This window comes from Diospyros lotus, chromosome 6 (genome assembly GCF_014633365.1).
Source record: "Diospyros lotus cultivar Yz01 chromosome 6, ASM1463336v1, whole genome shotgun sequence".
NCBI classification, from domain to species: domain Eukaryota; kingdom Viridiplantae; phylum Streptophyta; class Magnoliopsida; order Ericales; family Ebenaceae; genus Diospyros; species Diospyros lotus.
In genome coordinates this window covers 6,485,519-6,512,350 of record NC_068343.1, presented here as the reverse complement: position 1 = coordinate 6,512,350, position 26,832 = coordinate 6,485,519, and the positions used below count along the sequence as shown (strand labels likewise).

The 26,832-nt window shown below is 38.0% G+C and overlaps 5 protein-coding genes and 1 long non-coding RNA gene across 9 annotated transcripts; 3 read left to right on the top strand and 3 right to left on the bottom strand.

Annotated features, from left to right (window-relative positions):
• The first annotated feature begins 109 nt into the window (after positions 1-109).
• Positions 110-3,594, top strand: LOC127804236 (glycosyltransferase 6-like). The gene has a single exon (XM_052341058.1). The coding sequence runs from the start codon at positions 2,270-2,272 to the stop codon at positions 3,587-3,589; it is 1,320 nt and encodes a 439-aa protein (XP_052197018.1). The 5' UTR covers positions 110-2,269; the 3' UTR covers positions 3,590-3,594.
• Positions 3,595-4,316: 722 nt separating this feature from the next.
• Positions 4,317-5,778, top strand: LOC127804237 (glycosyltransferase 6-like). Its single transcript, XM_052341059.1, has one exon. It carries the CDS (start codon positions 4,317-4,319, stop codon positions 5,592-5,594), a length of 1,278 nt encoding a protein of 425 aa, XP_052197019.1. The 3' UTR covers positions 5,595-5,778.
• A 1,261-nt stretch (positions 5,779-7,039) lies between these two features.
• On the bottom strand, positions 7,040-9,368 carry LOC127803721 (probable polygalacturonase At3g15720). Its single transcript, XM_052340157.1, has 9 exons — positions 9,270-9,368; positions 8,871-9,005; positions 8,560-8,709; positions 8,407-8,430; positions 8,053-8,260; positions 7,878-7,959; positions 7,628-7,736; positions 7,389-7,499; positions 7,040-7,279 (listed from the first exon to the last, which is right to left on the bottom strand). Exons 1-9 carry the CDS (start codon positions 9,354-9,356, stop codon positions 7,040-7,042), a joined length of 1,146 nt encoding a protein of 381 aa, XP_052196117.1. The 5' UTR covers positions 9,357-9,368.
• Positions 9,369-11,662: 2,294 nt separating this feature from the next.
• LOC127803101 (uncharacterized) lies at positions 11,663-14,518 on the bottom strand. Of its 3 annotated transcripts, none has more exons than XM_052339132.1 (4): positions 14,337-14,518; positions 14,186-14,261; positions 13,850-14,107; positions 11,663-12,014 (listed from the first exon to the last, which is right to left on the bottom strand). In XM_052339132.1, the coding sequence occupies exons 1-4, from the start codon at positions 14,415-14,417 to the stop codon at positions 11,863-11,865; spliced, it is 567 nt and encodes a 188-aa protein (XP_052195092.1). In that variant the 5' UTR covers positions 14,418-14,518; the 3' UTR covers positions 11,663-11,862. The 3 variants fall into 3 exon arrangements, with proteins under 3 accessions (XP_052195092.1, XP_052195093.1, XP_052195094.1); XM_052339133.1 differs by having other exon boundaries at positions 13,850-14,113; positions 14,198-14,261; XM_052339134.1 differs by having other exon boundaries at positions 14,198-14,261.
• Positions 14,519-17,613: 3,095 nt separating this feature from the next.
• On the bottom strand, positions 17,614-26,299 carry LOC127804804 (uncharacterized). 2 transcript variants are annotated; one of them, XR_008023741.1, is made up of 3 exons: positions 26,040-26,299; positions 25,387-25,501; positions 17,614-18,007 (listed from the first exon to the last, which is right to left on the bottom strand). It is a non-coding gene; the product is annotated as an uncharacterized LOC127804804 (long non-coding RNA). The 2 variants fall into 2 exon arrangements; XR_008023742.1 differs by having other exon boundaries at positions 25,408-25,501.
• On the top strand, positions 21,505-24,170 carry LOC127804803 (U-box domain-containing protein 30-like). The gene has a single exon (XM_052341829.1). It carries the CDS (start codon positions 22,170-22,172, stop codon positions 23,514-23,516), a length of 1,347 nt encoding a protein of 448 aa, XP_052197789.1. The 5' UTR covers positions 21,505-22,169; the 3' UTR covers positions 23,517-24,170.
• Positions 26,300-26,832: the final 533 nt, after the last annotated feature.

Genomic DNA, 26,832 nt, shown 5'->3' with positions numbered 1-26,832 from the left:
TTTTATAAAAAAAGAAAAAGAAAGTAAGTCTGGGATCAGCCGAGAAGTACAGTGTGTGTGTGTGTGTGTGGTGGTGGTGCAACCCACACCCTACGGGTTGAGTTGGACTTCAATCAGATTGTTCGCATAGCAACACATACATTGATATGCTGCCTGCCACCTAATTAACTAACTTGGTTCAGTGGCAGCTTGCTATTGTTATTTTTGGAGTTTTCATGCACGTGGCTAGCGTTCAAGGTTTAGGACCTTATAATTACAATAAATTACTGTGGTGGTAACTAAATTGAGTGCGACATATATAATGGAGCCTTAATTACTCTAATTCAAATTCTTTACTTGTCATTGGTAGTTATTATTTAAAGCATGCACTTTATATATACATATATAAATTCTCTGCCATCGATCATCCATCTCTTTTGCCTTTTTACTTTTCCTTTTGCTCACTTTACATGTAAAAGCAGATTAGCCTGTTGGGTTGTTGGACTTCAATCTGTTCATGATTAAAGCATAATTTTCACTGCAACAAGGTCTCATTTTTTTTTTTTAATTAGTATTATGATATGATGATGGTGCATTTCATTGTTAGACGAGACGAGAACCTTTAATTTGTTTTAACTATTATCATATCATAAACACGCAAGCAAATTATGCAATAGAGATGGGAGTTTGTCACTTATCGTACAGAAAAATGGCAAATAAAGGTTGACTACTGGTTTTGACTCAATTATCGTTATGTTCGCTTAGATTCTCTTGTTTGCCCAAGTGGGCATCATTGCAAATCATTATCATGTTGTTGTTTCATCAATTGTAAAGCTAGCTCGTTAGGATTCATATATGTATGTGCCCTCCGAGGAGGGTATATATATATATATATATATTGTGTTGTGATCTTTGATGTATGTATGAGTAGAGTAGGAATAATGATTTATTTAGTAACCCCAACCCACTACTACTAAATTCATAGAATTGAGAATTTCACTGCACAACCCCAATCTGTCATGGAAAATTATGTATGACGTTGAGTTGCTGATCTTAATATATATATATATATATAGATGGTGAATATAGGAGGTGGGCTTAATTGCTTGGTCTAATAATAAATTATAAATGAATTAAATCTCATGAATTTGAACTAGACCCGGCTACTTAACAAGTCTGGTCTATATTGTGATTACTCCAGGCATGCATGGGTTTCTTCGATCGAAGACTAATTAATTAATGGGGGCTCCATTGGTATAAAATCTAGCAAATTCTATATACTTTATGGATTAATATTATTCGTCAATCTGACATTACCTGTCACTTATGCTTGGCCTACTTTTGACTGTCTTTTGTTTTACATGGTTAAAAGGGTATTTTAATTTACTTTTGTTTATGAAAATGTGAATTTAGTTTCATCTTTTGACAAAAAAAAATGAACACACAAGATTGGTATATGTATTTGGGTTGAAAATAAAACTAATAAAATGGATGACTAGCATTGAACCACCTAGAAGTAGAAGAAATTGCTAGTATACGTAGTTAATTATGGAGATGAAGAAAGAAGAAGAATAGCAGCAGCAGCAGCAGCATGTGAGTGAGCCTAATTCAAAATTTGAGTTTAAGCCTGTAGGCAATGAATTTGTGGGTCTAAATAGGAGGAGGAAAAGGTAGTAAAAATCGTCAATACCATATGTAAGAGTATTTTATTTGTTTTCATAAATTTAAAAGGCCCTTCATTTTAATTTCAAGGGAGAATTTTCACGCACTCAGCCAGAAAGCCAACACTTGACCATTACATTATTATTATTATTATTATTATGTAAGGAAGGAAGGATTAAGATGGTAGAACTGAATGGCAGTTGTTGAAGCGCAAGTGAAGTGACCAAGGCGTTTTGTACTTGGTCTAACAATTAATATATAAGTAGATATCAAAATGTCCTTTCAGCAGGGGTAATTAAGCACTGTCTCAAACTATCTAAAAGCCTCTCAACTCTCAAGTCCCATCCCATCCCGCGCCATTCTCGCTTCATTAATTAAAGGTAAACTTTTCCCCCTCTCTTTTTCTCTGTTTGACGGGACAAAAAGGGTACTTCTTTTCCCAATGCGCTGCGCATGCAATCCGCTCAGTCCTCAATTAACGTGACCAGTCTCCTCTTCCCTCGCCTTGAACCCATTAAACAATTCTGCTAAACTGTAACCTTTTACTTTCAGATTCCTTTTATGACTAATTAAAGCCTTGCCAATCGTCGATACAGACTCTTCAAGCTCGTACTTCCAACCAACCACCATGGCCAAAACCACTGTTCCCTGCAACTTCTCATGGCTTTCCAAGCACAGATCACTGCTCTTCGGAGCAGCCATAATCTTGGTTCTCATTCTTTGTGCTCTCTTCTTCTTATCCGGTTCTCGCTCTAGCGCCGCCAGATCGGCCAAATCCGTATCCGCTTCCGACGGCGTCACTTCCCAGAATTGCTCTATTCGCGTAGACGACGTAGATTTAGAGTTTGACCCGCCAAACTCGACATTCTACGACGATCCATCGCTCAGTTACTCCTTAAACAAGCCTATTCAGAACTGGGACGAGAAGCGACGCGAGTGGCTCCAGAACCACCCCTCCTTCGCCGCCGGCGCCAGGGATCGGGTACTACTCCTCACTGGGTCGCAGCCTTCGCCCTGCAAGAACTCGAACGGCGACCATCTAATGCTGAGGAGCTTCAAGAACAAAGTCGACTACTGTAGAATCCACGGCTGCGATGTGTTCTACAGCAACACCTTCCTGCATCCGAAGATGCGCTCTTACTGGGCCAAGCTGCCGCTGGTCCGGGCCGCCATGGTGGCCCACCCGGAGGCCGAGTGGATCTGGTGGGTCGACTCGGACGCCGTCTTTACCGATATGGAGTTCAAGCTCCCGCTCCGGCGTTACAATGACCACAACCTGGTGGTTCACGGCTGGGCCCACTTGATCTACCGGAAGAGGAGCTGGGTCGGCGTCAACGCCGGAGTTTTTATGATCCGGAACTGTCAATGGGCCATGGACTTCATCCAAGTTTGGGCCAACATGGGCCCACAAAGCCCAGACTTCAAAAAGTGGGGCCGGATCCAAAAGGCGACGTTCCCGGACAAGATGTTCCCGGAGTCGGACGATCAGTCGGCTCTGATTTACTTGATGCTGAAAGAGAAGGAAAAATGGACCGACAAAATTTATGTAGAGGGGGAGTACTACTTCCAAGGATACTGGCTGGACGTTGTGGGAACGCTCGATAATGTCACAGCGAGTTACGTGGAGATAGAGGAGGGGGTGCGCATGTTAAGGAGGAGACACGCGGAGAAGGAAGCGGAGAGCTACGCTGCGCTGAGGGAGACGTATCTGAGCGACGCCGGCTACGGCCGGGGCAGCTGGCGGAGGCCGTTCATCACCCATTTTACCGGCTGCCAGCCGTGCAACGGCGAACATAATCCGGCGTACAAGGGTGAGTTTTGCTGGGTGGGGATGGAGAGGGCTTTGAATTTTGCGGATAATCAGGTGCTTCGTAGGTATGGGTTCGTGCACCCTCACCTACAGGAGTCTTCCTCTGTCTCAGCCTTGCCGTTTGATGTTCCAGCATAAAATATAAAACATCAAAATACGTAAGATACTATGAAATTACCATATGTCAATGAGAAGAACAGTTTCAATCTAGAATCCGCAATTTCTTAATTATTTTGCGTTCCGCTGATCATGGTTAATTTGTATTGACAATACGTCAAATAAATAATGTATCTTGTTATAATTGAAAATTTTGTACACATCTGGCAAAAGAAAGGAGAAGAAAAAAAAAAAAAATACACAAAGTCCAATTTTCTAATAAAAAAAGCGCTTATTCCACATGCATGCGATGTGCAAGGATCAAGAGGCTTTGACGAGGAAGATGATTGGTGGCATAAACTGCGGGAATCCTTGAGTGGTGTGCATATACATCACGCTCTTTATTTTATTGGCCAAGTCGTCGTTCGGACTATTATTATGTCCATAATAATTTCAGTTTCTGAGCTAAAAGTCTCTCTTTCTGAGCAAAATTTTGACTCTAAATTTCCCTTCCACTCGAGTGGTGTCTTGGGCATATTTGGTGATTCGTTTTGGTTTTGATTTAGTCGTGTTGCTTCATCATCGGTACTGATACCAGTTGCCTTGCAAGGGCAATCCAATTATTTATCAGAAAGACAGTTCATTGGTTGCTACGTACGGTAGGCTTTTCGTGGCACCCACGTTTTCATTCTTTTTGTTCTCTAATTTATAATCCTTCCGGCGGATTAATCATTAAATTGGTATCGCCCGACTTGCAGATTTTCCAAGCATGGCCAAAAGCATACTTCAACCCAAACCCGCTGTTGTTTGCGGAACCATGGTGGTTCTGTTAATGCTTTGGACTCTCTGGCCATCAAACTTTGCGACCATTTCAGAACTGACGAAGTTGACAGATGCGGCCGTAGGTACGCCCGCCTGCAGCACGGCGCCGAACGGTAGCCTGAGCTTGCACCACGATGACCCAGCCAACACAACATTCTACGACGACCCAAATCTGAGCTACTCCATAGACAAGCCAATAAAGAACTGGGACAAGAAGCGACGGCAATGGCTGAACCATCACCCCTCATTTGCCGCAGCCGGCGAGCGCATTTTCGTCTTGACGGGGTCGCAGCCGTGGCCATGCAAGAACCCAATAGGCGATCACTTGCTGCTCAGGCTTTTCAAGAACAAGGTCGACTACTGCCGAATCCACGGCTACGATCTCTTCTACAATAACGCTTTGCTTCATCCGGCCATGCCCGCTTATTGGGCCAAGATCCCCGTGGTCCGAGCCGCCATGCTGGCCCACCCGGAGGCCGAGTGGATCCTTTGGGTCGACTCCGACGCCGTATTCACCGACATGGACTTTAAGCCCCCACTCGACAGGTACAAAAGCCACAACCTCGTGGTCGACGGCTGGCCCAATTTGATCTACGAGAAGAGGAGCTGGGTCGCGGTGAACGCCGGCGTGTTTCTGATCAGAAACTGCCAGTGGTCGATGGACTTCTTGCAAGTATGGGCCGGAATGGGCCCACAGACTCCAAACTACGAAAAGTGGGGCCAAATCCTAACATCTACTTTGACGGATAAGATGTACCCGAATTCGGATGATCAGTCGGCTCTGGTTTATTTGCTGCTGAAAGAGAAGGCGAAATGGGGGCCCAAGATCTACATTGAGAACCAGTACACGTTGAGTGGGTACTGGGCCGGGATATTGGGCTCGCTGGACAGCATCGGAGACGGCTACGTTAAAGTGGAGGAGGCGGCGGCGAGAGAGTTGAGGCGGCGGGACGGGGAGAAAATGTGGGAGCATTACGCGGCGATCAGGGATGCGTATCTTAAGGATGGAGGGGCGGCGAGACGGCCTTTCATCACGCATTTCACGGGATGTCAGCCGTGTAGCGGGGACCACCCGGGTTACACCGATGAAGCCTGCTGGAACGGCATCGAAAAGGCCTTGAATTTCGCTGATAATCAGGTGCTCCGCAGCTACGGCTTCGTGCGCCCGGATCTACAGAATTCCTCCTCCCTGTTGCCCCTTTCTTTCGATTTTTCGTCCCTATAAATCATTTATGAATTATGACAAACCACCTTCTTTTTTTTTTTTTTTTTTCTTCACAGGTAATTTAATAGTGTTTATGGTCTATGTGCTTTGCTTTTCTTCTTCTTTCTTTTTTTTTTTTTTTCTTCCGAAATTCTGTATCGCCTCCTTTAAGGGCCCAATTGTGTACTTATATTTAATTTTATTTTAGGTTAAAAATTACAAAATCTCTTTCGAAATTTATAATTTGAGACATTTAACTCTTTTATAATTTTATTTTTTTTTATCAAAAATCTCTTTTGATATCATTTTTTACATAAAAAAAAATAGATTTACACTAATAAAATGACTACAATGCCCCAAATCAATCTTAAATGATTGCAAACAATTTTACTATTATGAATTAATTAAAAATAAAGATATCAAATTTATTCTTAAGTGGAAGAAAGTGGCGTTAATTAATAATTTGAGAAAAAAATAAAGATAAAAAAGAGAAATATAACCACTAACCTTATTTAGTTTCTGAACCAAGCAAAACTTCAAATTACCATTAAGGAATTACAAAAACTAATTCGTCCATAAACTAAGTGAAATCTAATTTATTTTTAAATTACAAAATTAAATTAATTTTCAATTTATCTTTAAATTATAGAAGTAAAATAATATCTAAATAATTAATTTTGTTCTCAATAATATGAGTTTTGATTGAATTTTCAAATACCATATTTATGTTTTTAACTTCAAAAGTTGAAAATTATTTTGCTTCTTAGCAACAACCATGGTCAAAAATTGGTTCACAATGACACATTGTGTTTTAAATAATTATAATATTTACGAGTACTCATCTCCATTATTTCTTTTCTTATTTTTGAAAGCAAAAACAAATAATCAAATAATGTCGTTTTATATTTTTATTTTTAGAATAATAATAAACATAAAAAATCAACCAAACAAGCTTTAAGAAATTTTTTATGAAAGAAAGAACAAAAACAAAATAATATAATTTATACACGGTTACATTTTTTCACTTTTTTATTTATTTTTCTCTATCAAAATATTGATTGGCTCCACTTTTTTCCACTTAAGGGTAAGTTTGGTATTCTTATTTTTATTTGATTTATAATAATAGAAGTGTATGTATTTTGTTTATTCTTAGTATTTTCGGTCTTCTTCGTGCTACATTAATTAATTAATATTTCATATATAATAATTCAAATTCAATAAGAAAAGATTGATTTAGACACTATTATTATCTCTTGGCGGATAAAATCACATGAAGGATGAAGACGATTAAACCAAGAAGAAGAAGAAGAAGAAGAAATATGTGAGCAAGGAGTGAGCGTTCATGGAAGTGGGTTCCCGGCCGGCCAGTTCTCCATGCATGAAGAAGCTAACAATTAAAATGATGATAATGCATGCATGTTGTTGTTCATAGAGCCAGCCAGCCAGCCAGGTAAGGTGGCTACTGGCTAGGGAAGCAAGCAAGAGACAGCAGGTACATTAGAAGGACTGGACGTTCCGTGGGCGTTAATGCAGGTGGCTCGAAGACTCTTTCCGGAGGCAGGGCCGGCTGGTGTCATGTTGATCCCCGTCAGCACAATACCTGTGCAAGCTACAATTGCACTGCAGTTCAGTTGGATCGCAGCTTCTTGTCCGCTCGTCCCTTCAAATCCCACGAATGATATCTCCCTTATATTCACGTCCAATGCCTACCAAATTTAATTAGAACAATTAATTTATTACAAGACTTTTTGTGTTTAAATTAATACTGATGATAATAATTATCTTAAAATATACTAATTGTCCGTCTTGTCTTACATCTTGGCAAACATTATTGGGGCAATAGTGCTGATCGATCAGTATGGGGTTCAGAGTGTCGACTAGTGTAATTCTTTCATAATTGATCTTTCTAATGAATCCACGTCCGCCCTGCAGGGGAAAGTGAAAACAAAAATGATATATATATATATATAGAATTTAATAAATTTCTAAGACCATATATTATATATATATATATTTGGTATTGGTTTAATTAATATATTTAAGAATTTCCTTACCTTATATGTCTTGATTCTTGCCCCATTTTTCGTTCTGGTGAAGGTACAGTCGCTCACATGCACTTCTTCCACTTGCCCTTCACTCCCATCAATTCCCAAGCTTCCAATGCTAATAATATATATGCCAATATTGGCCAAGAATTATACATATATATATATGTAGCATACTCTCAACAAAATTTCCAAATTAATCATAAAAACTATATATAGGTCCCTTGTAATTCGATAGAATTAATATTAATAAAAATACCTAATCCCGTGGCCAGGGCCGCAATTTACCCTGCTGATGTTGATGTAGGAGCTACCATTATTGATGGCAATGCAATCATCACCTATGTAATTATTTCAAATAGTAATTTATGAATGAACAAAAATGATCTCCAAAAAAAAAAAGAAAATGTCTTAGAGAATTAATTAATAATAACCCGTTCCAATGTCACAATGATTGATGAAAATATTGGTTGAGGAGCTAATGTCAATTCCGTCGGTGTTAGGACTTGTTTGGGGGGCGATGATATGGAGATTGGAGATGGTAGAGCTCTGGCAGTTTGTCACGGAAATGTGATTTTTTGGACTGTTGTTATGAGTCAATCCATCGAGCTTAAAGTTTTTGCATGAATTGAACTCCAAAGCCTAACAGTATATCAACATGAATAATTCATGCATTAGGCTCATTAGCACAATGAACATATATAATCGTAGCATAGCATATACTGACATGCTTTGAATATGAATCCATAATAAATTAATGAGAATGGTTTATATGTTTTTCTACTTACAGTAGGCCTTTGGCACGATGAACCCTGATCATTAAGAGTACATGGAGTTAAAATTTACTTCTCAAAATACTCAAAAAGAAAAAAAAAAGGGCAAGATCAATATATTACAGATTAATATGCAAATTAATATTGGGTTCACCACCTACTACTTACTTGTCCACAACCTGGCCACCAAGCTTGCCCATTGCCATCAATTTGCCCATTCCCGCTGACAACAAGTCCATCAATATTCGTGAAAACAAGCCAATTATCCTTCCCCGCCCCAAAGTTGTTTTTGCTGGGGGCTGTAATTTTTCCCATAACCTGTTGAAAAATAAACAAACAAAAAAAAGGAAATATATTATTTCTGAATCTAGAATAATAGAGAAAAAGGGCTTTTATTATAATATTATTATTATATATCAGCTGGAAGAAATTAATATAGACAGATAGTGAAATGAATTAATGAAGAAGATGAGGTTGACCTGGAACTTGATGGACGAGGATTTGCATGGACCTTGGAACTGAAGGGGACGCACCAAGAAGTTCTTTCCAGCAGGTACAACGACAGTGTTGTCTGATTTAGATCCACAAGCAGCTGTCCATGCCTTCGCAAATGCCTGTTATTTGATAATACCAACATATATAAATTGGTTGGTACCCTACTTATATAATTACTAACCGTACGTGGAAAAAATTAAACCTGCGTTATTTATGTTATGTATATCTTGTGTAATATATATATGTCTGAAAAAAGGGCCAAATTAATTTCTTTTAATTCAAATATATATATATATATATACATGCAAATCTCAAGTAAATTAATATCATAGACACAAACATAAACACAGGGATCCAACACAGGCAGCGCAAAACATAATCACCTGGGTATCATCTGTTTTTCCATCTCCAACTGCCCCATATTGCATCACGCTTGAAGAAGTGAGTGGTCGAGTGCTTGTCAAAACCATGCACAATACCAAAGCAATGGCATGGAAACTACCCATCGTGTCTTATATTTATATATAGATATATCGAGCACAAAAGAATGCACCAATATCACATTCAGTAGTACTGTGACCACTTGGAGGTTTGTCACCATGCTTATTTATAAGCTCTCAAGGTTCGATTGAAAAACAAATGAAGCAACAAATATACCTATTAATGCATAAGCAACCAAGGTGATTAATGTTTTCATTTCATATACATATATTTTTCCTCTTTTATCAACTGTCCTTGTATAAATTGAAAATTCTGTGCGTAATGTCACACATATAATATATGAAAAAAGATTCAAATCGGTCCTCCAACTATTTTAATTGAGTCAATTGAGCTCAAAATTAAATTTGAGTCAAGCAAAAATTGGGTTTACTTAGTTCGTAAATAAAAAGTTTGGATTTATTTGGTTAAAAATTTAATTTTGAGCTCAATTGATCTAATTCAAATTGTTTGAGGGTCGATTTAAACATTTTTCCTATAATATATTACTGCTTGCCCTTTTTGAATATATATATATATATAGATACAAATTGAATGTCCAGACCAACATTTATATATATAATAAAGCAAGAAATTTCGTCACCATTTTCTCACATTAATAATGGTCAAGACATACATGCAATAAAAATGGTTAATCAGGCCTTTCTTTCTTTAATTTTAATTTGCAATTTGAAATTCATTGTTTGAATATATTTTTAAAATACTTGAATTTAGTCCAAATTCACTTCAGAGTTGGACCAAAAAAATTAAAAAAAATTAAAATATAACCTCAGATATATACATATATATATATATTCACATAAAAGAGTTGGTGGGAAAAATATATAGCATCTACATGAAAATATTTTTGTTTTGGGGTGATTAAATCACTCAGAAAATAAATAAAATAATGCATAAAAGAATACTGGAACTTGCAGGAAAAAAATTTAGTCTAGAGGGACCTCCACTCTTAAGTTCTATATACTTACTTGTTTAAGCCCTTACTTCTTTATATAGGCCGAGTATACAACGACTAAGTAATATACTCAACCCGATTCCCCAAGTTAGGTTTTCAAATTTTGTGCAAATCTTTTGGGACATGGACTATTTTGCCAAGCAATAAAGGAGTCAATAAATAGGATGTAACTAATGAGATATGCAATATACTGTCATTAACTCTCCTAAAAAAAAAAAAAAAAGAATATTTGAGGATACATAAATTTATAATTATTTTCCCTTATCACTAACCATATAATCGCCACTGGTTAAAGACAAATACTCACGAGGCAGGAGTTATTCTGTAAATAGCAAAGTGAATAATACTGTTCATGAATAAACATTTTTTAAATATACGACAAACATGACATTCCTTTATAAAATAAAGTAGAACCAAGCAAGCAAGCCTTCACCTTCAGGCTTCATATTTATCCCCCGATTTATTATGCATTCAACTCTCCAAAATCGTCAAATATAAATATTGTGTCATCATTCATAACTAAATGGATAATGAAATTCTATAATCGGCAAGACAGTCACGGACCCCAAACACGCAGCCGACGGAATGCCTCAAGTCACCAAAATGTGCTACTCTTCACACAAGGGGAGGACCTCTGGGTCCATCTCAGCCACAACAAATTCAAACATAACTACAAAATCTGCAACAAGTTGAGCACCAACAATTAGCGAAGGACGTAGAGAAACAAAGCAAGCAACTGGCAGATGGTTTGTGCCCGAGATTGTAGTTATGTTGGGGCACAACAATCAATCCCTTATCGAACAACCTTTATGCCAATTGCTCCCTCACTTCACTATGGATGTCTTCAGCTACACCAGAGCAGAGAACCAAAAAACCCTGCATTCTAAAGCAGAAAGGTTACAGAAAGAAATCTAAGAATACAGAAGACACTACAACCAAAATGTCAAAAAGGACCATTTCGACTGCAACAAATCAAACAGAGAGTAAAAGTTTTTTTTTTTTTTTTTCTTTTTTGGTTCGCGCGCGCCCCCACGCGCGGGGGGGGATGATAGGAAAAGTGCCCGTGTACCCATTCAAATTTCAACTTAATAGTCATCTTTACAAGCTTCAGAATCCATGCTTAATCATGCAAGATTGCATACATGGTTAGAGAATTCCTTAAAAGCATATTAGTAATACGTGTAAAATCAGAGAATGGAATCTTCTCTCTTTACTAAAACTTTGTAGAATGAAGACATCAAAACACAGAACTTGAAACGGCTTTAACAAAATTACCTACCTGGACGGGAAAAGATCCAAATTGCAGTTACTTCTCAAAGGATAAATAAATAACACTGTGGAATGAACTTCAAAGGTGTTGTATCCTCATTTCATTTCTTGACTTTACCCTGTCACTTACATGCTAGGATATCCACTCAACTAATTTTAGGGGAAGAAATAAACAAATACAAGCTAAAAGAACTACAACTGTAAAAGAGTTATTTGATCATTACAACTCAAACAAATTGGCCACAAAACTTTATTCATTCTTTGGTCAAGCTCCCATTTTTACTCAAAGGACCATAACCTTGAACAGAATTCTCTGTAGCAGGGGGCTTTAACCTCTCCCTGGCCAGCTTTTTCGCCATCCTTCTGTGCTTTATCTTGTCATAGTTTTTGCAAGCAGCAGCATCTCCTGAACCACAATTTTTTAACTAATTAGTAACTTTCAATAAATGTGAACTTCTCTGAATTTCAACTCTAAATTAAGTGTAAAATAATTATTAATGTTTTGAGCAGTTCTTAACACCTTTCCCTCACTAAGGATGTTACTTACTATCATCAATTCTAATAACAACAACAACAACAACATATCTAGCCTTTATCCCACTATGTGGGGTCGGTTACATGAATTCTAGACTTCCATATATTTCTGTCTTTTGTCATATCTTTATTTAGGCTCATACACTTCATATCAAACTTTAACGTCTCTTCCAAATTTTTTTTAAATCCGCCTCTACCTCTTTTTTTGACTAATTGTTCCATTTCATCAACTCTACTTATAAGAGCGTCTCTTGGTCTTCTTCTCACATCACCAAACCATCTTAGTCTAGTCTCTCTCATCTTCTCCTCGATTGGCACTACTTCTACCTTATTACGAATAACCTCATTTTTAATTTTATCTTTTCTTGTATGGCTGCACATCTATCTTAGCATTCTCATCTCCGCTACGCTCGTCTTTTGCTCATCCTGGTATTTGATTGCCTAACATTCTGAGCCATACAACAAAACTAGTCTTATAGTTGTCCTATAGAATTTTTCTTTCAGTTTTAATGAGATTTTACCATCACATAACACCCCCGATGCATTTCTCCATTTTAGCCAATCTACCTGAATTCTATGCGTGATATCCTCGTGAATTTCTCCATCTTTTTGAATCACTAATCCCAAATATCGAAAATGGTCTTTTCTTTGTATGATTTGGTCTTCCAATTTTATTATAGCATTCTCCACTCTTGCATTCTTATTAAATTTACATTCCATATATTATGTTTTCCTTCTACTTAATTTAAATCCCTTAGATTCTAAATTGTTTCTCCACAACTCAAACTTAGTATTCACTCCCTCTTGCGTTTCATCCACCAACACTATGTCACTTGCAAATAGCATACACCATGGCACCTCTGTCTGAATGTGTTTAGTAAGTTCATCTATTACTAAAGCAAATAAGTATGGACTTAATGCAGAATCTTGATGCAGTCCCATTGTAATTTTAAACGGTTCAGTATTCCCTCAGCATGTCCTGACCCTTGTCTCTGCATTGTAATACATGTCCTTAAGGGCTTGTATATAGGCTATTTAGACTCATTTCTTCACTAAAACCCTCCATAATACTTCTTTAGGGACCTTATCATAGGCCTTACTATCATCAATTCTAAATTGCACAAAAATATGTGTGGTTGTCCAGTGACCTACTTGAACTTCCCTTATGCAAAACAGCTAAAACATTTCCTGTTCCATTGACTTTCTTAATAAATCATCATTTTAAAATTTGGAAACTTAAATCCATTTGTTCTTCAAGCCGTAAGATGGCATTTTCTATGTTTCTTACTGATGGTTAATAGCTACAACAATACCAACATATCAAGCCTTAATCCCACTACATAAGGTTGCCTACATGAGTTTAGCATGCCGATCAAATTTGTCTAAAATTCATATTGTTTCATCCCACAAATTTTATGTTGGTTGTCGGCTACCTAAGGCAACCCCCTCCTTTATCTATGCTTAGGAGTGGCTGTAAATCAGAATTCACAGGCAACATTTGTCATGACTGGTAAACTATTACATCAACTAAAAGCAAGGAAGTAATTTGCATATTCCTGGCAGCATGTGGGTGAGGTATCTCATAACATACGATAGACATCGTTGGCTTTAAGTAATGCACTACTTAATTCTGCACGTGTGAACTTGAAAACTTTATGGTTGTAATGTTAATTATGAATTTTTCAATCATTGACAATAAAAATTCACCAGGCTTGTCTCCAATTTCTGATTCTTCGGAGACATTGCGTCGAACACCTTGAGGCTCATTTCTGGGATTGCCATGGCCATCATCACCACTATCAGCAGGTAACAGGGGTCCAATAATCTTCCTGCGACGTGAAGCTTCTTCCTTGAGCTTCCTCTTCCGAAGCCTCTTCCTCTGTGCCCTCGATAGCTTCCCGGGCCCAATTTCATCCCCGTCTTCACTGCACGAGGACGAGGAGGATCCATTCTGCCCCAATTCATCTGCACCTAAAAATTATCAAAACCCTAACATGTCCTCCCAATTACTTCAAACCCAAACAAGAACGTAGTCAAAATTACCTAAAAAGAGACCTCGAGTACGATTCAAATTCAATCCATCGCTCAATACGTTCAACGGTTCTCCCCCATCTTGAACCTGCGTTTTAATGTTTTCCTTTAGTACGCTTAGAATAAACAGAGAAAGACTCTCAGAGAGAGAGAGAGAGTATACTAGATGAGGAGGAGATGGAGGAGGATAAAGCATATCGAGGAGGGCCTCATGGAACTTTTGTTGTCTCTCTTCCTTCTGCATTTTCCGACGCACCGGAAAGTCGATCGTGTTTTCGCTACTCCGCTGAGCTTAGCTTTTTCATCCGCCGGCCTGGGCCTGCTCCTTAATAAATTTATCCACTTTCCCCGTTTTGCCCCCTTTATGTTCTACAACTCTTATCTTTTCCTTTATCAATTGAACACAATGAAAAATAGGTCACAAAAAATATTCGAAAATCGATTAATTAGATCAAATTGGATTGAATTATGCTTTTTGAATTGATTCAAAAGTTAGGTTTTGATTCTAAAAAATTAAAAATTAATATATTTGGTTTGATTATATTGACGTTCAGATTTAACCAATTGTGATTCGTAGGCTGTAGCGAATGAATAAACCCAACTGCAAAGAGAAAAAATAAAATAGAAAGAACATAAGGAATTTTTATATGATTTGGTCAAAATGATGCCTACTCCACGATTATTCTCTGAGCATTCCGGTAAAGTCACAGTATGGTATTCTCAGTCTTATCCTCTTATAATGGTGTTATTGACCCCTATTTATAGCGAGAGATGTTTACAATTGCATAAAATACAAAAGTGTAGAGATGATATCATAGGGGACAAGATGTCCTTATCATCTCCATAAATTCAGGAGTGAGGCACTGTATTACCAAGGATCCGATTTGTCTTATAAAGTAAGTGGATCCCTACCTCCGATTATTTAGCAATTTTGTTGCTAGGCGAGCTGAATAGTTTGACGGGCAAACTATAAGGTTAGGCCAGCGAGTTAGAAGCATTACTGGGAGCTCGTTGAGTATATTATTGAGAGCTGGTTGAAAGCCTTGTCGGGAGCTTGCTTGGGAGCCCTGCTGGGAGCTCGCTTGGTTCTATGATCTGAGCTCGGATTTCAGCGATGTATGAGCTTGCCTGGGCTTATTGGGCTTTAGGAGATTGGGCGGGGCTATTGGACTGAGTCTAGCCCATAAAAAGTAGTGCGAAAAATATGTATAACATGTTACTAATTTTTTTTTTTTCAAACCGTAATTTGAACCGAACCGAAATCGATATTATACTTATATATATTATAATTTTTTGAGTATATATATATATATACATACGCATAAATACTATCACTTTCTAAGAAACTAGCGAGATTCATGAACTCTTTTATTTCTAAACTTTTATGCGCTATTACTATATTAAATGGTCGATATAATCTTATTTGATGAGATAGTCTATAAATTATTTTGTTCTACTTTTACTTCAAGACTTAAAGTATTAATGAAGTTATGAGTTTATTTTAATTAACAAATTTGTTTGTAATTTCATATTTTGCAAAAATATTTAGAAGTTAAATGTTAATTGGATAGAACCGAAACCAAATCGAAATCGGTCTCGTGTGACAGATTGATTATGGTTTGATTTTATATATGTAATGATTCGATTACGATTCTTATTTTTTCGGAATCGTTAAAAATAGTTTGACTACTGAATTCTTATAGAATCGGACCAATCTAAACCGTTAACAATCTAAACCGTTGATACCCTATGAAAAGGAGAAAAAAATATTTATTTTTTTTCTTTTAATAAATTGATAGAGTGCAATAAAATTAATGATAAATTTAGACTTTCAAAAGTTAAATTAGGCAATAAGGTGTTTGACTAAGTTTAGAATTTCCTTAATATCAATTTTAAAGCTGTGACTTTGCTTTTTAAAAAATTTATCAATATCTCCCTAAATTTAAATAATCAAAACACTATTTACCTTAAAAACTCTCACACTAACATTGAAAAAAAAAAAAAGTTTATGGGTGATGATGCGGAGCCGATCACCTTCTTCTGTCTCGGACCAAGTACCTACAAAAAGGGTAGGGACTCGCTTCCCGTGCTCCCTCCGACGCTCAAGTCAAATATCTCTTAATTAAGGATTAAGTGTATTTACTCAAACTATATGCTGAAGAAAAGGAAAAGGAATCCCCCTTTCTCTTACCTCACCTCCCCTTTTAACCTTTTCTCGGGATAAGGATCATGGAGGGATTTTCAGGATCTCCCCTCCGTCTTCTTCGGAACCTTCCTGATAAGGATTTCATAATAGTATCCGTCTCCGAGGAGTTCGGGATAGCTGCTGCGTCCGTGACCTTCAGCGAGTTAGTCTGTTCCTACGACCTCGGAGATTTCTTTACTGAGTGCCTATCCGATTGACGTGGCGATACTTATCTGCCACATGTCTTCTAGATTTAAACAAGAAGATCAGAGACAAAACTCCCTATTAAGAAACGTATCTCCTGACTGCCACTGGATATCTGTCTGGGGCATTGGCGTAATTATGAGACATAGGGCATTCTCCTCAACGGGGGGCATTGGCGTAATTATGAGACATAGGGCATTCTCCTCAATGGGCAAAGCCACAGTCTTATTTTTTAGATTAATCAAACGAAACACAAATATACATTAATTCAAGCAAATCGAAAATTTTCAATAAATGTCTCTTTCGTCAATATCATACTATCATTGTTGTTGTCATTATCTTCGTGTGAGAGAAGCAATATTGTCAACAACTTCTTATTATTTTCATTAATAAAAAAAGAAGAAGCAATAATAGACCACTTTGGTCATCCTCTTTCTCACCTCTCCTTTAGGCTCTAAATTGCCAGATAAATTGTTCTCCAATAACATGATTGATCGATCCCCATTACCAACGAATGTTTGGAGTTTTTTTTTTTTTAGTTATATAAATATATACATATACACAAAAGAGTATATATATATATGTATAGTTTCTTTATATAAATAAAAATATAAACTACATAAGTATATTATTTGATATATAAAAATTTATTAATTAAAATCATGATATACTTTTGTTACAAAGTATAATTGATTTTTTTAAATAAATTTATTTATATACATAAAAATGACATATTTTATAACTTCAAACAACTTATAAACTTTTTTTTTTAAACTAATAACTTAAAATATATTTTATCTAAATATTTGATTTGACTTAAAACACTACGTTAACTTAAAACTTTATAGAATTTTAAATAAGAAGTAACTTAAATTTTTTTATTATTCAAAGAGGCCTGGCCAAACGGTTAACCCCTTTTCTCGAACGTAACGTTATATACTTCTAATCTTTCTTTTTTAATTATATGAATGAATGAAACAGTGATGAAGTAGTTGAATATGCAGTTAGATAAGTTAATTTAATCAATTTGACTAGATTGCATGCTCCCAGATTTGGTTCAGTGTGCAAATTTTTTGAGCATTCATGTCCTTCAATAACAAACAAAGGATCGATTCGTATTATACAAACCAAGTCGAGCTTACTGCTGCCGAGATTCATAGTGATGAAAGCGGCTCTTGCGAGCTCCCTGAAGTCGTCGGACTCGCCAGACCTGGAGCTGGAGCTCTCCGGCAACGGGGAAAACTGGGGATCGACCCATGCATAGACCCGCCGTGGGTGAGCCGGCCGGCGCAATCCGATCGACATGCATTGCATGTACAAGAACTCTAATGGGTGCTTATGCATCTCCTCATAAGCGTGGTTTCTCTGGCTTTGCCACCCTTTTTGGCCATCTTTTCTTTTCTTGCTTTGAGACAAACCTTATTGCTTATTGTTCATCGATCGGGCTTAACCATGTCATTAAAACAAGAGAGAATAAGAAAGAAGATAAGCTATGTATGGCAAGATATATAGAGCAGTATATATATGAGAGACAGTAGTTGGATTAAGCTCAATTTTATTTTTAATGACAATGACGTGATTTCATTTTATTTACAAAGACAAAATTAAATAATGAAACGAGAGATTTTGGGCATCTGATTGAGCTTTTGCTTTGTATTGATATGATGATCCAATCCAAACCTGTCATTAAGATGTGAAGTGGGCAAAACCATTTGTTAATATGCGGGAGACTTGGTCATCAAGAGAGCAAACCCGGATTTCGCTTATATATAGGAAGAATATATATATATATGGAAGACTCACAAACAAAGAAAAAAAATCTACATTATCACTTAATTACCACTAAATAACGACGATTATGTAAATGCTTGATTTTGTTGCTTACTGTGCTTCCGTCTAGCTAGTAGCAATAACTAAAATTAACAAGGATAAACCTCCAGTCGCTTATAGAAATGAACGCACAAGGTACGTACGTACAGCAACCCGATGCTGTATTTAATTCATGCGCGACCCTGCTGTGCTGGCCGTAGTCTCGATCGGAAGCAGTCCTTTTGGTCCATCTTATTAATTAATCACCATGTAACAGCTGTGTTGAATTAACAATTTACCATGTTCTTGATTTTAACGACGATTAGCCTTTACGCTTTAGATTTACTTGTTAATGAGATTCAGCGGCCGTATGATCTGTCAAAAGGAAAACCTGGTTCTTGATAAAAGATCTTTTTGTTAGTCGTGTTCAGTCTTCTTGATAAAGATTTATAGAGCTTAATGCTTGACTGGCCATGTAAGAACTCACAGCACTATTGATCTTTAGCAATGGGGCGATCTTTATCGATTCGCATGAGATCGATTAATTGCGGATACCATCTTTCGTATAATTTTTGACTGGCACAGATATTCAACTGTTGAATTTGTTTGTTTTTAAGATCATAGATTAAGGAAATTATATAATTAATTAAGAGAGTCCAAATCATTTTTTTGAGAGTAGGGAGTTATTTCACCTTAAATATATATATATATATAGTCGTTCATAATTACTTTTTTAAGTTTTGTGGTATCTATCAAGAATATTCTACTTCCACTTGCATTGCACCCATCAATTCAATTCCACACACACACTTCATGTTGCATGTCATGAATTGCACTAATGCTATTTCTATTCCATTGAAGAATACTTTTTTTTTTATCATTAAAATTAAAACATATCCAACATTTATAATTAAGATTTGATTTGATATCAATAGAATAGACAGACAGACAGACAGACTGCCCTTCATATCTTAAAAACTACATTACATTATTATTTAATCAAATTTTATATCAAATCGTCCTGCTGTAATAAATTTATGCCCCGTGCGTGCGTGCGACACACTTTGCTGGCTTAAAAAAATTATTATAATGACAAAATGAATTGGTATTTGGTGATGGCAGGTGTAACGACAGTGTGGACATACAACTCACCTTGATTCAAACACCACGCATGGTCAGATCTGGACCTTATTTTATTTCAGAAATCTGCTCCCCCAGTCCAATTGGCTATTCTAATTAATATTTTATAATTATTAATAATAAATTAAATTGTAAGATTGACCAGCCAACAACTAAAGAAGATAAGGACATATTGCCTTTGACATAAGTCAATGATTCGATAAGTGATATGTTAATGTTAATTCAGTAAATTGTGAGTTTGATTCTTGTCTTGTATAATGAGATAAAATTTCACACTTGTGATTTGTTTTCTCTAACATAATCAAAGACACGAGCACCAAAAGTTATGCAAGAACGATCATCCTAAGAGTAAAACATATTTCAAAACAAAGAAATTTTATATATAATTACCTTTTTTTACTCTTTACACCCACGTTGAAAACCCTTTAAGAGAAAAACTTATTTTTACCCTTACTTATAGCCACCCATTATTGTAGGTGGTCGCCTATCATCGCCGATGGCCTAAGCTTCCACCGGCATTCGCAATGGATGTGGCTATCGTAAGCTCCCATCTCATACTCATTTTCCCTCATCTCTCTCTCTCTTTTACCGACATTCCTCATAGTTGCCATCATTGCACCTAAACCTGAGATTGCCAGTGGGTGCCATGATGGGCCGCCACTTTCCTTGCAGCTATCGACGATGATGGTTGGGTGAGATGATAACCGACGATGATGGACGATGCAAGAGACATATAATTGTGTATAAGAATATTTTTAAAAAATAATTATCCAATTGTAGAAGGTGGCTATGGATAGCAAAAGAGATGACTACAAATAAAAATTTTCTTTATGGTAAATTACATTATAAATTAGCTATTATATTTTAATTTTTTAATCAAATTTTATTAATAAGAATTGATACAATATATATTAATATAAATTAAAAATCACTTTTTGTTAAAATCAACATAAATCTCACAGTTAAGTGGTTTTGAGATTTAAGTTAATTTTTATTAATAAAAATTAATTTTGAACTAATTTGTTATAAACTACGAAATTTAAGGAAGAATATTGTAATTTCTCCTTCGAAAATAGAATATTGAGAGGTGAGGTGTCGAGCAATGAGTGGCGAAGAGCCAGCAAAATGGAATGAGGAAACTAGCTTGCATTGCATGCTGGCTGTGGCTGGCTCGGCTTCAGCTAGGCGCCTCTGGGACAGGGCCGGGCTGGGGATGCCTTAAAAAAGGAGCAGTCAAAGCAAAGACTAGACCGCCCCCAAGAACCAAAAGGCATATCGGTCAAACTAAAACTGTCACGGTCAAACTGCTTAGCTGGCGCTTTTCGAGCGGGACCCACCCACCTAGCCCCACCCCCCCCTCCCCCCCCAAAATAAAATAAAATTTTATCTCGAATTCGCAGCTTTTCCAATTCCAACTTTAAGAAGTATTTTAAATATTCGGGTTTTTTTATTTATAATTTTATGGGGTGGGGGGTAATTTTATTATTTTATTTTTCTGGGAGGGGGCTAACTTCGAGATATGCGAATCGTACGCCGGGGGGGGGGGGGGGGGGGGGGGGGTCACTGCACACCCTTTCGTGGCGCTGTCCTCTCGTGTGAGGAGGCCTCCACCCTCCTCCGCTGGACTTTAGTGAAAAACGAACTCCCTTTCTATTTTATTCATTCACTTCGTGGGATAACCAATAAACAATAACCGTGCTAAACTCAAATGACCATTTGGCCCTCCCGTTACTTTCTCTCTCAACATTTTATAAAGCCGCAAAGAGGAGGACGGTGGCGTAATTTTGCGGTGTTTAATTATCGCAAAAAGTCCTGTTTTGACAATTTAACTAGTGTTAAAAAAAAAAAAAAAGGAGGAACCTGGAGATTACGGCGACAGGTGATAAGACTGCACGTGCGGTGCGCGAGCCGAGGGGCTTAATTACCGGTTCTGCCCCTCGCTTACCCGGTAACCCGTCTCCCCCTCTTGTGCACAAGAAATTAGAAATTCATCTGAAAAGGTTGGAACTTTATTGATTTCTCTGTTTGTAATTTTCTATTTGCTTTCTGGGTTTATTTTTGACGAATGGTCTCGGCAACTACCGCTGCCCCAAAAGAAGAGCTCAGTTCGGCACAGCACGGCAGAGGAGCTCCTCTGCAAAGCTCTCTCTTTCCCTTTAACCCTGCCGGTATTGCCTTTAGCCTGCCCCCCTCCTCTCTCTCTCTCTCTCTCTCCAGTTTTTGTTTTTGTTTTTTTTTGTTTTGGCTCATAATTTAGTAATTCAACTCAATTAGGTTTCTGTAGATGTTTGTTTCCTTTTCGTTTTCTTTAAAATAGTTGTGCTATTGGGTTGCATGATTGAGCCCTTTTTAAGCTTCAACTGGAAGTGAGCTTTGATTTTGGGAAGAGTAATATTGAGTGATGATGTATTATGTCATGATGGGTGGGGAGACTTTTGACCATACCAGAAGAAAATGAGATAAAGCAAGAAAAAGAGAGATGGCAGAAAGATTTTCCATTTCAAGGCTACTCTCTCGTTGCTTCATTCAAAGAGATATCCTTTCAACCAAGCTTCGATCTTTCTCAATGTAATGTGTTGATTTTGATTTCTGAGATTTGAGGGGCTTTTCTTGCTAAAAGTTCGATTTTTGGGTGTGTGTTTCAACGTATCTGCGAGAATGCCTATGTTTCAGCCTTCCAGGAGGGGTGGGGCTGTCGGGTTCGAGGGCGGCGGCGATGCCCATGTTCTAGATCTGGACACCGCCGTCAAAGATGGGGTCCTGGGCGGTGGCGGCGGCGGCTTTGCCGGCGGGTTTGGGGAGAAATTGGATCTGAAGAAGATGGTAGAAGAGCTCGACTTATCCGAGGTTCCGACGGTGTTCATTTGCCCAATTTCTCTCGAACCGATGCAAGACCCGGTGACCCTTTGCACCGGCCAAACATACGAGCGCTCCAATATACTCAAATGGTTCAGCCTCGGCCACTACACTTGCCCCACGACGATGCAAGAGCTTTGGGACGATTCCATCACGCCAAACAAGACCCTTTATCACTTAATCTACACTTGGTTTTCTCAGAAGTATTTGCAGATGAAGAAGAAAGCGGAAGATGTACAGGGCAGGGCGTCGGAGCTTCTCGAAACGGTGAAGAAGGTGAAGGGCCAATCGCGCGTTAAGGCCCTGAAGGAGCTCCGGCAAGTGGGGGCGGCTCACGCCTCGGCCAGAAAGACTGTGGTCGATGAAGGCGGCGTCGCTCTGCTTTCGTCTCTACTGGGTGAGCATACTTCTTATTCTGTTGGGTCTGAAGTTGTTGCAATTCTCGTGAATTTGTCTCTAAATTCGGATTCGAAAAAGAAGCTGATGCAACCCGATAAGATCTCGTTAATTGTGGACATGTTGCATGAGGGCTCAATTGAGACCAAGATCAATTGTACCCGGCTTATTGAAACGCTCATGGAAGAGGAGGATTTTCAATCGGAAACTGTGTCGAGCCATAGGTTATTGGTTGGCTTGATGAGGCTTGTGAAGGACAAGAGACACCCGGATGGGAATTTGCCGGGTCTGAGTCTCCTCCGGACAATATGTTTGCATAATCCGGTCAGGAATCTGATTGTGAGCATTGGGGCTGTGCCTCAATTGATGGAGTTGCTGCCGGGGCTGAGCCCGGATTGCTTGGAATTGGCCCTGTTCATTTTGGATGCCTTGTCCTCTTTACCCGAGGGTAGGCTGGCGTTGAAGAATTGTTCGAATACCATATCGAATGTGGTGAAACTGATAATGCGGGTTTCAGAGAGTTGCACGCAGCACGCATTGTCGATTTTGTGTTCTGTGTGCAAGCTCGCGCCTGAGGAATGCTCCTCCATTGCAGTGGATGCAGGGCTTGCAGCGAAGCTGCTTCTTGTGATCCAGAGCGCTTGCACTCCAGAACTAAAACAGCAATCTGCTGAGCTCTTGAAGCTTTGCAGTCTAAATTATACAGACACCACCTTCATATCCAAATGCAAGCTCACCAGAACAATCCAGTGAAAGTGGACTTCTGTTTCATGATTTACATCATGTTACAATCCCCTTGTTTGGGGAAACGGCCGGGTTGGAGGCCAGCCATAAATCTCAGACCCATTTAAGAAGCAAGGTTCATAGAACGCGGGTTTGAGCTTAGCAATCAGTCTCCTGTACATACCCGAGCTTCAATCCTGTCGATTCAGTATGCTTGACGAGTCATAATGTGGACATTAGCACAACTTGCTGCCCCGGATTCATGTCCGTCTCTGCATTAATTCTGGACGCTCCCGCAAAGAAGTGCAATAATCTCGGGCAAGAAGAAAGAGTTCTGAAGCTTTCCTTGGTAAATTGATCGTTCCATCAGGCTATTGCATCATAAAGATTATATGTTACTGTGGACAAGAAGTTCGGGAAGGGTTCTGCAAAGAGCTTTAGGGGCACTGCAACTGCAATTGTAATTGTTGGTGGGTTGTCCTTGCCCCCATTCCCTGTAATTCTCTACTTCTCCCTAGGATTGCCTTAGATTTTCATCTTATTTAGTAGCTTAATGGCAATTTTGCTCTGGCATTTATTACCAAGTGTAGAGACTCGGAGCCATTTGGCGTCAGCCAGATCCAATTAATCTGTACAATCCAATGATACACTGTTTCTCCCTTGCGTGTGATCTTTCTTTTCTTATCTTGTCAATGTAATTGTAGATTATAGCTTGGCCTATCGCCCAGCGGGGTGATAAGAGACTACAATTGCCTTCTCGAATATTAAAAAGGATATCTTTTTTCCACCCAGTATGTGGGCAGGGCGGGGAAGGGGAAGGGGAAGGGGAAGGAGCTTAAGCAATTGGCAAATGCATCTTTGAACGAGGAGGAGGAACAAGCAAGCAAGCCCCGAGATTTGGGGAAAAAGCTGAATCCTTCATCAGGAAGCTCTCCAGCATTTTTTTGGGTCTTGCGGCCTGCCTTTTGGCGAATTTGTTCTTCTTCTGGGTAAAGAAATTATAAATAGACAAGAAAGACTAAGCATATTGAAGCTGGGTCCAATGGTGCCGTCGTAAGATGGAACAGATGCAGGAATAATGTGGGTTTTGTTGTGTGAGGTCGCAGTTGTTTTTACTGCTGCTTTTAAGGTTGAAGGATCCCTTGCTTCCCTGTGCTATTTGAATCGAATATTAGTCAAATCTTTTATATTTGACTAAATTTACTTTACTAAACACACGTAATAAGTGACAGATTATGTATATAAAAATCTAGGATTAGGAAGAAAGAAATAGGTCCTCAGTCAGCAGCATTCTTTGGATTCGTTGATTCCCCATTTCCTTTATCCTCTAGAATAGCCCCGCGCCGGCGTGGAAGACTCTATCTAAATTCTAATTCTAATTCTATTTACTATTAACTGTTATTTCTAATTGCTTCAACGCCTTTCACTTTTCTACATTTTAATGAAACGGCTGCAAGCATCAACCAGTTTTTAAAGCTAAACAAACCCAGAACTAAAAGCGAAAATGGTAAGACTAGGAGACCCCTTAAAACAGAGGACCTTGCCAATTACTTGTTATTGGTCTAGTCCAGAGCCAGCCAAAAGCCAATCTTTATCCGTGGCTTCAAAACTAAATCCACCTTTATCCATTTTAAGTCTTGGGCCTAGAGTTAAACATTGAACTGAATCCCCCCCCCCCCAAAAAAAAAAGACTATTAAAGGGTAATTAAAATTTCATAGATACCCATTCATCATATTCGATTCCAACTATTAATATTATATAAAATATAAGAACTAAAGCATAAAATCACATAAGTAACGTTATTAAACGAAATAATTAAATATTTTTGAAAACAGGAATCAAAAGTTTTTTAACAAGATAAAATAATTGAAGGTAACACACAATCACACATACACTTACAGTACATGTAATCTGACATACTTCAGATGCAGGAGTCGATTGAAGTTGGTAACGTAAGATTGAATTGGATGAAAGTGGGTTGATCAGGTAGGTTGGTAGCTTGGCAGAACCCAATCTGTAATCATGGAAATGAAATAACCAATTATAAGTAATACATACATAGCAAGGGGTCAGAATCAGATTAAACTTCTATTTTGTTTGCCCTTTCGGCTTGCTTATTCACCAACCACGTCATGTCATAAATAGTTGTGTGCAGCACAAACAGTCAACAAGCCCAGCCCAACCCAAATAGAAAATTACAATCAAATCAAAATCAGAATGGTATACCCCCTTGTCAATATCATTGTCCAACTTTATTTGATATATTAGACTTTAAATTAAAAGATTAACAAAATTTAAATTTACGACTAAGTACATGATAAAAATAAACCTTCTAATTTAGTATAGTTTAATAGAAATAGACTAAACCCAAACTAATATAAACTTCTACTAAATGAGCTCAAACCGGAATTCAAGTGAAAATATGATAAAATTCTAAATAAATGAACCTCTAGCCCCAATCTTGAGTTCGTTTAGAGCAGTAACTAAAATGTCCTTTGTTTTTTATGGGTAATGAAAACATGAGAATAATAAAAGAAAAAAATAATGCTAACCATCATGAAGGGGAACCTGAGAGAAGGAATAATTTTGAAGGAGAGGGAGAACACGTGAAGCAGCTAGCGAGGCGAGGCTCGTGATAGGTTCACGAGAAGGTAGAATGGAACGGAGGCAGAGGCGCTTGAATTAAAAGTCTGACTCACGTGTAACCATTTATGATTGATTGGGTTGTAGTCGTAGTCGTAGTCCTCCTGCAGTAGTAGTCGACTAGTCGTCGGGAGATGATGGGAAGAAGAAGGAGACGAAGCAAAATAGAAATTGTTGACTGGTCCTCCCTCCGCCTTTCGCTCTCCTCTCAACTTCCGGCATTATCATTATTATTTTAACCACTCCATATATATATATATATATTCATATTTATGTCTGCGCGCGCTTCACAATTTGTATTATTATAATCATCTGTGGAAACTCTAGAAATAAGGGGGAGGGGGGAGAGATGCACGACCGAGACAATCTACATCGCGCTACTATATGGGGTGACATGGGTGCTTACTTAAGCCTGCCATGCATTATTAATTATTATTAATATAAACCAAAGGGCAACCCCATCAAGATATTGGGCCCCCATGCTGCTGCTGCATATGACTAATAAAATTTTCCATTAAATTAGTGTGTGCGTTTGAAGTTTCCAACGTACCAGAAGGGATTTATATTTATTTATGCCTAACATGTATGCATGATGCGGATGACATCTTTCCCAAGTTTTACCCTTTGATCCAATCCAAGTGTATGCCTATATATATCAAGCAACCCAGCACAACAAAACAAAATCACAAAATACATGATAAT